At 29.2% G+C, this 12,366-nt stretch overlaps 1 protein-coding gene across 1 annotated transcript; it reads right to left on the bottom strand.

The window, feature by feature from the left end:
- Positions 1–6,333: 6,333 nt before the first annotated feature.
- LOC112680400 (sodium-coupled monocarboxylate transporter 1-like) lies at positions 6,334–12,366 on the bottom strand. Its single transcript, XM_025550486.1, has 11 exons — positions 12,191–12,366; positions 9,310–9,469; positions 9,134–9,251; positions 8,939–9,006; positions 8,721–8,875; positions 8,322–8,571; positions 8,137–8,246; positions 7,887–8,070; positions 7,731–7,817; positions 7,465–7,628; positions 6,334–6,729 (listed from the first exon to the last, which is right to left on the bottom strand). Exons 1-11 carry the CDS (start codon positions 12,364–12,366, stop codon positions 6,456–6,458), a joined length of 1,746 nt encoding a protein of 581 aa, XP_025406271.1. The 3' UTR covers positions 6,334–6,455.

The following is a 12,366-nucleotide window of genomic DNA, read 5'->3' on the forward strand; positions in this document are numbered from 1 at the left end:
TGTAACAATTATATTCATCATTTATCATATTACAAAAACAATTTTTTGATAATTGTTGATCTCTTTGATATATACATACAATATACAAATAAAAACAAACTATAATTACAATAATAATTATTATTATAATTATAATTATTATGATTATTCAAAATGTATATGACGCATTCTCTCCCTTTTTAAAATATCATCAAAAACGGTCAATATAATCAAAAAACTAAAATGTTAATAACAATTAATAAAAAAAGCTTCACAAATGTTTCTTTTAAATTTGCTGAAATCTACAATAACTAATTGTAATACTTAAGTGTCTTAAGTAATGAATGTCCTCGTGGGTACAACTAAAGGTGTTAGCAAACAGATTAATTCAACGAACACAGCTAACAGGCACGTACTCGAGGGGTTGTATTGAACGCTCAATACACCCCCCGAAATATTTGGTTTTTTTTATGGTCATTTACTTATTCTATATTCATATTAGTTGTTATATTATACTTAAATAGTATTGATGATCAAAATTGATCTTGGTCTTGCAATCTCGCAAGACTCTTGCTGCAAAACCAAGACCAAGACCAAGATTAGGCTTGCAAGACTCTTGCAGTCTAGCCAATTTTTTTTCCTCCGAAAACACATTAGTTATTTAGATTTCATTAACTAATCATTTATAACGAAAATAATAAAAAAATATTTGTATTGTTATTAAATTTGATCAGTATTCGGGAAATGACGAATTATTAAAAAAAATGTTTATAAATAATTAGAATTAATATTACAAAATAACATAATATAGTTGTTTCATACTTAGAAATAACTGAAAAATCATATTTTTTTTTCAAAATCGATGAAAACGTCGAAGTTGTCTTGCTCATAGAATAAATTATGAATTATGTCCATAATGCACCTCTACTTTGAATTTAATATACTAATAATTGCTGGAGGTCATTACGGACTATGGTAGATATCATTTTGATTGGAAGTAGGTTTTTATTTTTGTTCGTAGTTTGTGTGATTTTTCTATACTAGACATTGTGTACTTAAACTAGTGTCTTATACAGCATATAATTTCATTACCGTCGTAAACTTGTAGTCTATAATATTAATATTTATTATAAATTTAATAGGAACTTACAAAGTTAATTATGCTGGTAAATTGATTCATCAAATATAAATACGAGTAAAATAATATAAACATAATATTTTAAAATGCAAAATCTTGAACGAGTACACATAATAAAAATTAAATTGTTTGATTGTTTTATATTATTAATATACAATATAATATATTGGACTTAAGTTTTATCTTAGAAGTCATAGCAAAAAACCTACACAGCTATAACAGGTAGATATTTAGTTTTTTTTTATATTTTGTGAAAATAGCAAGCGTATTGCAAGAGTCTTGCGCAAGACCAAGATTAAGGTATATACCCGAGACCAAGACTAAGATTTTGAAAGTCTTGATCTTGGTTTTGTTTTGATCATCTCTATATAATAGATACTTATTTTATTACATTTTATTTGCGAAAAACCGCCTATAGCAAAATAAAAATTTTAAACTAGCAAATTAACATTTTAATATAATTTGAAAAAAAAATAAATACTTAAACAGGATTTATAAATAAAATAAAATTATACCTATTATATATTATCGTCAGTATAATGTAGTTACAAAATGTTTACAGACACAGTACACACCGAAGCTATTCATGACAGGACAACTACTGCAGATAAGAATATTATGACATATTTCTTATATTTTGTTAACGACGTTATATGTTAGGTAATGAGAAATATGAATTTATTGTAAAATCGCCCTTATATGATGTTAATGAACATTGATAATTTTCCAACTTCAAGTAAATTGAATTTAAAATTTCAGCATTCTTGGTTGCAGTATTTTCTTTGGTTGACGTACTCAGCAATTGGGGACAGAATTTACTGTAGAATATGCTTTCCCCAAAAAGTGTAGATCACGAAAATCTAAAAGATTTTGTACAGATTTCGTTTCACAGTTGGAAAAAAACCCTTGAAAATTTAAAGAACACCAAAATAAATTATACCACAAGGACGCTATAGAAGATGCACACAATTTTCGTCTGATTTTTGAAAACAAAATAACGATATGGTCAATGAAATTGACCAGGGTAGAAAATAATAGCACTTGGAGAATAGAAGAAAATTGACTCCAATCATTAGAGCAATAATACAAATATTTGAATAGCCCCCACCCCCCCAAAAAAAAATCGAAACTTTGTTAGAAATGTTATTCGTTGTTTTTATAATTATCTATTCGTTTTGTTGAAAATCGTAAAATAAGAAAAAATAAAAAAACTATTTACAATAGCATTAACAATACCAATTAGTTCGGCTACTTGCCAAAATAAAAAAATAAAAACTTGGCTAAGGACATCGTTGATTCAAAATAGGTTCAGCGACATTTCAATACTATATATTGAAAAATATAAAAAGCGATGATATTTTAAATATCTTTGTTGATACAAATAGATATTTGTCATTAAAATAAAATATTAATTATTTTTAAATATACGTTATTTAGTGTATTTTTAATACAATTTAAACATATCTATATTTTTAATAGTAATAAGTCTTATATGTACATGGGAAGGGAGTATGGAGGCGAAGCACCTGTGGGTTATTATACATTGATTTATTATAGCCTCCCCCCCCAAAATTCAACTAAATGTCCATCTAGGATTGAGAGGTAACCATGATTATGGTTCAATATCTATGAAAGTTTCCAAAGAAAACGATATAAAACGAGAATTTCGTATATTTATTAAAAAAAAAAGGTCTACTTTTCAGTAACTGATTTTTAAAAAAACCATCCCAAACTTTTTTCTGCATACGTCCCTGACAGCTATCAACGCTATTGTGTGTGATTTGACGTGCATTATTTATCTTATGGATGTAATTAAAACTGTAAGAAAAAACGATAGCGCAGAAGCTAATAGTCAGAACATAAGTAGAACATTAATTATAATTATTAAGTAATGTGACTATTATAAAATATTGTTCATGATGACGGTCAATATTTCGTAATTAGACAATACGCGAGAAGATAATAACTAATTTTTCAAGTGTATGACGAATATTTATAATTATGTAATGCAATATATATATATCATAAAATACTACTATAAATACTGCTTAATGGTACACTACATTACTACAATAAACATTAAACACTTAGGTACCTATTGATAATAATGATTATAAATTATAATTGAGTCTTCATAGATATTATTACAAATATGAAATATTGACCTAAAAATAACATTTTTTGAAAATATATTTTTTTATCTAGATAAAAATGAAATTATCTTTTATCTTTATCTAGATAAATTTGGCATTATCTATTCCCAATACTGTGTACAGTAAAAATAAATGATTAGAGAAGTCATTTACATCGACAACTAGAGTTGTTAGAGAAATCGTCCGTTGACGAAACTTCTTAGGACGTTTTATTATTCGTTTGCAGGGGTTAAGTTGAGAAAATAACGTGGCACCTTTTTCTTTTCAGCCTTTCGGGGGAGGCACAGGAAAAAGGATATCGGAAATAGGTAAATACAAATCTTTTTCGAAGTTGTTTGATTGATTATTTTAAGAATTATGGTACCGAGTATAATAATTTGTAACGAATACTGTGCACAAATAATTTGTAGCAATGTATAGAACGCAGGGCTGTCTCGAAGGGGGGTCTTGGGGGGTGTCTTACCACCCCCCCCATCCAACGAAAACACCAGTCGACGGTCGAACTTTTTTCATTATAACCTAGAAGGACCTAATTTTACTAACGGAAAACAAATATTACATATTTCGTAATACAGTGTATACGGCACTGACACATATATACATGTTAAAAAGTAAAAAACAACTACATATAGTTAATATAGTTAATTATATTACATACATTGAGTAAAAATTGTAGTCGATATTTTTCATATTATTCCCCCCCCCCCCCTTGATTTTCATCTTCAGGATGGCCCTGAATATATATAATAAATTGCTGCAGTTTGTATAATTTATCTTATCGGATTTATCGCAGATTGTATAATCTTAATTTTTTTTTTTTGTCGCAGTTTACATATCGACTTTTAGAAAAAGATTAATTTTGCCGCAGTTTACCATCTTCCTGTTCGCGTACACGATGTTTCGAGAACAGAACGGAACGGATCGGTTCGATAGTGTTGCCGTTCGGACGTGGTCGCGACCGTTCGCGTCCCCTATCAATTGATGGATGAGATGGACGGGGTGTCGCGGCAGCGCTGCGTATCGCGATCTGGTCGTTGATGAGAGACATAAAGCAGTGTTTTCCAACTTCTTTTACCCACGGAACTTTGCAGGAGCTTAAACGTTTTGTGGAACCCAATATTTTTTCTATAATATTAATACAGAAATATGTATTGTACACTTAAATGAGTGGGTTATCGGACACTTCCGGCACAAGAGTGTCATTAATATAAAAAAAACAAGACGGCTCTAACATTTCATTTTATTTGTTATCTACTATTACAATATTATAAATGTACCTATATATCAAAGCTTAAAATGCAATATTTGCCTCTCATTACTTCGAAGATAGATTCAATGGGAAGATTGGAATCATTCCAGTGTTTTTTTCATAACTGTTTTTAAATCTGTAGTTATTCCTGAAAGTTGGATTTGTAAGTCCGGAGCCGCATTTACTTAATTTCGAAACTTAGTCTTTGTATACGCCGAAAAGCTACAAACTACGAACCTCACATCGGGAAATGTTTCAATTCCAGTTCTATGTTGAGTTCTATGTTCAAATCATAGTTCAAATCAAAATATTGCTAATTAATTTATATTTTCCCAAATTTCTCATGAAACCCTTCGCGCAAACTCACGGAACCCTTAGATTCCACGGAACACCAGTTGGGAAACACCGACGTAAAGGCACGATCGACACTAGACGTTTCCGATAACGGCTGCCGCACGGGTCCGCGTCAAGTTCGAATCGAAATAAGATTTTTAATCTTTTCGACCAAGACACTTCAATACATTTATTATTTTTTAATTTAATTTTTAAACGTCTATAACTAAACAATGTCATTGAGTCGACAATTATATTTTCGTGTATAGAATTAATGTGTTATAATAATGGTTTTGAAATATTATGTAGTATTACTCTTATTTGTTTTCATAAACGATGATTTTATAAGAAAAAACAATTCGAAATGCGTTTATTTGACATATTGGTTTATAATTTTTATAAAATAATTTTAAATTATTAAACGTTGTCATAAATTACTATAATCATAACAGTGTTTGGAACTTCACTTAAAATTTGAACTCGTTCGCGTTCACGTTCAGTGCGTACAAAAAAGAATGGTAAAGCGAATTGGAGAACACGGGCCAACAGCTCGACAATCCTTAACGCGTCCAATGTGCTGCAACTCTGCGACAAAATCGGTCCGAAGTACGGGATCAAGCTTTTCAATTTGTACATCATCGTGAGTTAGTACCTGAAGTACCAAAATAACACAGGTTATTTGGCTACAATGTTTACTGTGTTTTCGGAATCATCCGAACCCTGTCCACGCTGGCCACAACGGCTGCGATCAGGTTCGCGAACCGTTTGGTAACGCACTGTTTTGTTATTATTAGTTTTATTCTAACAATCCATATTTTACATATGAATTACCATAACGAATATGTATCGCGATTTCCGTCCGGTAAATTATTTATTTGTAAATTAAATGTATAATAATATGATACACATACACACTTACAAATATATATATATATATATATATATATATATATATATATATATACATAGTTGTTTAAAAATTGTTTGGTGGATTTTGGTTGATCTAAAAGAAGTAAAATCGGTTTATATTTGATAAAGAATGTTCATTTCAATTGAAATTATTTAATACGAGTATATACATAAATAAACAAATAATAAATATATAGATATAATTAAATAGATAAATGCTTAGCCTGGAGTGTTATTAAGCGCCCCTCTACGTTGAAATACGACAGTTTTAATTTCTGTCACTTATCAGTTTGATAATTATTACTTCGAATATTGGTGAGTGAGTTCTTCGATAAGAATCGACGATTTTACACAAATGTATATTTATATAATTAAACTCTAGGCTAAGCATTTATTTATTTATTTATTAATTTACGATTATCAACCATTTAGTAATTTTTATTTTATTTTTTATTGTTTTAAAACATTTAATACAATTTAATTGGTCAAATTAATTCAAATTCGTAAATAAAACAACACACAAATAAATTTATTGTTAAAACTATCCATGTGATCTGGAAATTAATATAAAAAATAAAGTTTTTATACTTAACATAACATATTAAAATACTTAATTTATTGTCTTGAAAATAATATTTTAGAACTCGTTTCTGGTGGAATTATGAACACTGTTATATAAGTACTTGTGTAGCCCTCATAATTTAGTGTCCTGAGACACTAGCTTGTATTCTTCTATCTTAACTTTGTTCAATTTTTCCTTCGACATATATTTAGGGTACATAAACTTCCTGATGAACGGAGTCAATAATTTGGGATCTACTTCCTGTTCGTCAGGAAATAGCAAACTAACTACGAGTCCAACTGCTATTCCTGTAAGAGTGCCTATAAGAGTGTAATACATGTATGAAACTGTGTAAATCTTCCACACATTTGGACTCACATATACATCTTCGTTCATTCGATATAACCTAAAAAACATAAATCAATATCACACAATTTGTCAATAAAACTATGACATTTCTTTTAAACCCTACTTAATATAAAAATTATTGTTAAACGCTATAAGGCTGTTGGCGATAAAAAAAAATTAAAATTATATATTCCAGACTAGAGTCGGTTTATTAACAAGTGATTAATATAATTACATTTGATAGGACATGTGTTTTAGGTTTTATTTAGAAATTTAATAATTAAATCTGGTAGTTAATTTTCGTTGATACCAAATAAAATTATAACGTGAAAAACTTGATGAAAGCATTTTTAGCAACTTTTTACTAAATCTGAAATCTAAAATTTTACTTAATCTGGTATTAAGTAGAAAATAATTTAAAATTACATTAAAATAACAAAAATAAAATGTACGTAGTAAATCTTTACTTGAGTACAAAACATTTTAAAATTAGTTAAACACATGAGTTAACAGTGTATTCACTTATTAATTCCTACAATTACACTATCGGACTACAAAACATTTATATTATTTAACATGGAACAAAATAAATCCATTTTTAGTTTTATAAAAAATATAAAATTAATTTAGATAAAAGCAAAAATACTAAATTAAATCACCTTAAATAGAAATTTACAAAACCTACTTAAAAGACGAGTAATAATCTTAAAATGAGTAATAAATTATCAATCAAATTACAGAAATTATTCATAATAAAGATCATAAAAGAAAAATATAATAATTTTTAATTTACCCCGAATAATTAGTATGAGTCTTAAATTGTGTATCAGGTGGACATCCAGCAATCGAAACATTCTTCTCGACAAACTTCAAATCACCATTGTATATTGCCATCTGAGAACCATACACAATCCAAAGCACTATCCCAAAACTAGCCAACATCCCACTTAATGCACCCTTGAAAAAATTAATAAATACATTAGTCAGGTTACAGTACTTATGTAAGTAAGAAGGTAAATTATAAAAATCACTTTAATTTACAAAAATGTATACACTCACTCTAGAATTAGCCCAAGGAAAACAAACCCCTAATGTAAATACAGCAACAAACGCTCCGTTCGTCATGCTGCTCAAACTTATTGCCATCTATTAAGATATTACATTTTTACTAAATTGTGTTCTATGATATGAATAAGTCTTATAGAAATGTTTTACCTGTATAATACCGTTCAACTTTTCGACCACTACGACTAGAGCCACACATATTACACCACTTACTACAACGATACACTTCATAATAAAACTTGCCGTCAACTCGGAAACGTTGACGCTCAAGAATTTTACAATAAAATCCTCATAAATCGTGCCCGATACGGTATTGAGTTGTGCTGACATTGTACTAAAAATTACTACTAAGTATTTCAACGTGAAACTTAAAGTGGAATATAATTATAAAAAAATGTACCTTAATGCGGCACTAATGATACCAGATATAAATAAACCAGTGACACCTGGAAGTTTCCCAGCGACGTCTATCACAAAATATGGCAGTAAATTTTTGTCACTACTGATAAACTGAAACAGATGATTCTATGTATGGCATAAACGAAAATCGTGAAATATATGTTTTCATACGATAAATACACTCACATTAGCCGAAATGGGATCACAATCTTTGTACTTGGTGTAAATTAATAGTCCAATAGCACCAGTTAATATTTTTACTACGGCTATACCAATTAGAAAATATATCAACGCGTTACGAGCCTTTTTATATGAGGGCAATGCCACAAACCGTTGAACGGCACCTGGATGCATACCTAATTGTGGTATCCATTGGAAAATCGTACCAATACCAACAGTCCAAAACGTACTTCTCAAAAACGGATCCGGGTCCATTCTAGAAAACATATATTGGACAAGACCTTAACGAAATACATAATCGGAATACATACTCCATTCGTAGTGATGGCGATGCATGTACAACACGAAATATTAAAAATATTAGACTCTTATGTATATCTAAAAGTAATTTAGTATTTTATACACCTGAAAAATTCTATACGACCGCTTTCTTGGTTAGCTTTGATCGTGTTACTAAGCCCACCAACTTGTATGAATCCCAAGACGATAACAATCAGTATTGAAGCAGTAGTGAAAATGCTCTGAATAGCATCTGTCCATACGACGGCTTTCAGTCCACCCTAAGATACAGTTCACGTAGTAGTTATATTGTTTTAAAATGAATAATCATTCATTGTACTTACAATAGTTGTATAAAATATACATATGCCGCATATTATTGGAGTTGCCAAGTGCACGTTCAAACCGGTAACTAAAATTTCGAAAAATATTTAATTGTTATGTGAATACAACTTTTTTTTTAAATTCTTCATGGGTTTTAAAACGTTGAACTTTGACTAGATGATGAAATGTTCATCAGTCTTAAATATGATTTTTACCTTGGTTGAACGCTAAGGCCGGCACATATATCACCACTGGTAATTGAAATATTAGAGACGTTGCAAAAATCAATGACCCGATTCCTCGGATCTTAGAATTGAATCGAAGTTCTAAATACTAAATTTTGTATAAACGTTATTTAACTTAAGAATAACATAATAATTCAATAGCATACTTTATAGATAGATGTACATTGAAGTTCATAAAATACAGGTAGATATATGTAAATGACAATGATAATAACAAATACATTTACAAGACCGACGATTAAATATTGCGTCCCATTGCTGTAGATTTCAGACGGAACTCCAAGGAGCGTGATTCCAGAAATATGACTACAAACATTATTGAAATCATCAGAAGTGTACACAATACATGTAAATTAAAAACAACACTGTTATCGTAACAATAGTAGCGGCTCGTAGTAAATATTCTGGAGAGACTTAAATTATTTAACATAAACTCCATACATTAAACTTCAAACATTAAACTCCATACAACGACGGACAAATAAAAAAAAAAAAAAACACTTTAATTGGAAAATAAATTATACTTCGTACTTAATTTAACGTTAAGTTAATATTTCTAACTTAATTTAATGGTAAATTTTTTTATAAACTAATTCGATTCTGCAATTCTTTTTATCAGCGAATTCGTAGATGACGGTGTACAGCGACTAACGATGGCACGGAAATTATAGTCGTGAACACAGTTTCAATAGCTTCTATAATTCACGGATTATTCTCCCCAGCCCCCTCCGCCCAACAAGCAAAACCATTAGATGCTACGATTGAACTGGTCGGACGTCAGTTGAAGTCCGCACACACTACAGCGGTAAATCGGGTGCGGTATGATATCGCGACGCGGTTTTTACAGAAATCGCTGCATGCTCGAATTTTACCGCTACCGCCCAGCGGTTTTTTATATTTCACTTGAAATCCGTCGTCATTAAATTCAATGCCAGTATTTCAAATTTTATTATTTATTAGTTATTACCGTGTACAAGATAATGAAAATCTATGTACCTATAGTTATGTGAAATTAACATTTAGCATTCATTAACACATTTTATTATTATATATTATTATCAATAAATAATATAGTTATAATTATCTACTACTCTAAAATATCTAAACTGTATACTAATTTGAATCATTTCTAAAAGTGTCCATAAATGTATCCAATATCTAACAATAAATCGTGCACGGTTGAAATCGAATAGTCTATTTTTATTTTCAGGCATATAAACTAATTTTGTTTAATTTAATGTAATAATCACTCATAACTGTAATTACAGGTGTACGCAATTAGTTTTATTTTATTCCGTAACATATTATATTATAATACAATACTATACAACAATACTATACTCTACAAAACCATTTATTTATGTTATTATAAATTACATAATATTGAAAAATCGCCGCAATGCATTGTGAATTAATGACAGTTTATTTTTTCCCGGGAGTTTAAGCAGTTTAATTAAAAATCCACCAGTCATCGCTACCACCGCAGTTTGTGCGGACCTTTACACTGAAACAGCGACCGTCGTCGAAATGACTAAAATAATGTTTCCATCGAAATAATTATTTATAGGTTTTATATTTTGTGGCTTATAATAATAAATATGAGAAACGCGACTAAAATCAATGCTATAACATACGAGTATTTTCAATAAAAATAAAAATATTTCTATACATTTTTAAATAGTTATTATTTACAAGTAGTTGTTTTTCTTTTTAAAGGGATACGCACTCTCAAAGTCTCCCTTTACGAGTCGCCTCTACGTAACAATACCTATTGTGAACCTTGTTCAGGCTTATCTAGATGAATTATTTAGACAGTTATTTGTTCGTCATTTATCTTGTTCATATAAATCAAGATATCCAAACATTTATCCTGGATGAATATTTTATTAATCTACATGATATTTTGGATCACCAGAATCGTGCAAACAAATTTGTTGCATTTTTATTTAAATTTTCATATAACGTTACTTATATTTTCATATAAGTTACTCGCTATACGATAAATGCATATCTAGCAACGCTGAATTGTTTTGATTTATCGTTGCGTGTAAATAAAACATCGTAGGTAGTGATTTAATGTCTGCATTATTTTCTGTGAATCGTTAAGATTAGTTGAAACGTATTAACATGTAACAACCATTCGATCCCTTCGATTTGATTTAGTTTGCATTGGTTGTTCACGGATAAAATCTGAGTATACAGCGGTCGACAGAGAATATTGGACAAGAAATCATAGCGTGTAAACAATACAGGCTCTTGCGATTAATACGATCAATAAAAACGACAATAAATTATCAATAACATCGTTAAGATTCATATTTATTGTTGATAAATAAAAATTGAAAATTTACTATTCTATAAATAAGCACTTGAATTTATTGATATATTAATTATTAATTACGTTTGCTTTTGAGCTATGGATAATTACAAATTGAACATCACACAGTGTATATTAAATTTATATTTATAACTGTTACGACATTTCTAAATGATAATTGCTATTAACATAACATTATTAATATTTATATTAATTAATAATTAATAATTTTAAATATATGTTATTCGTTTTTATAAAAAATAATTTATAAATCTTATAAAAAATTATAATACACATATCTGTGTTTGAACTATATAAATTTTCTATTATGTTGTAAAGCAAAATCATGTAATATGATAATAATAGAAAAAAACTATAATGTAATGTTTACACTCATTTGAAAATTGTATCATTTCTTATTTTAGATAATTATGAATTAATTTATCTTTATCTAGATACATTTGACTTACATTATCTAATTTGAACACTGAGAATATGTATTTATATGTATCGATATGTATATAAAATGATAATAAGTTGGTTTTTATGGTATATTTTTTAATGATTTTTTTTTTTTTATGTTTTAGATCGCAGATAAAATTCCACCCTACCGCGTTTTCACTAATATTTTTCATGAATTCTACAAAACCGTATTGACGTTTAATCTCGGGGCGTTTGGCCGTTATTACATAAACGTATAATATCAATACCTGGCAATCAGCGACATGGTGATCGGGAAAACTGTCATATGCTTACCGCCCAGCAGGTACTCACTGATGGTGTTCTGTTTGCCCTCCACGAATCCATAATACAAACCGATCACCATGGAAATTCCGAGCATGAGGACGAACGCGGAGCATTCCACCAACCAGTTCAATCTTTCCAT

The sequence above is a fragment of the Sipha flava genome, unplaced genomic scaffold, assembly GCF_003268045.1.
Source record: "Sipha flava isolate LNK unplaced genomic scaffold, YSA_version1 176_pilon_pilon, whole genome shotgun sequence".
Classification (NCBI taxonomy): Eukaryota; Metazoa; Arthropoda; class Insecta; order Hemiptera; family Aphididae; genus Sipha; species Sipha flava.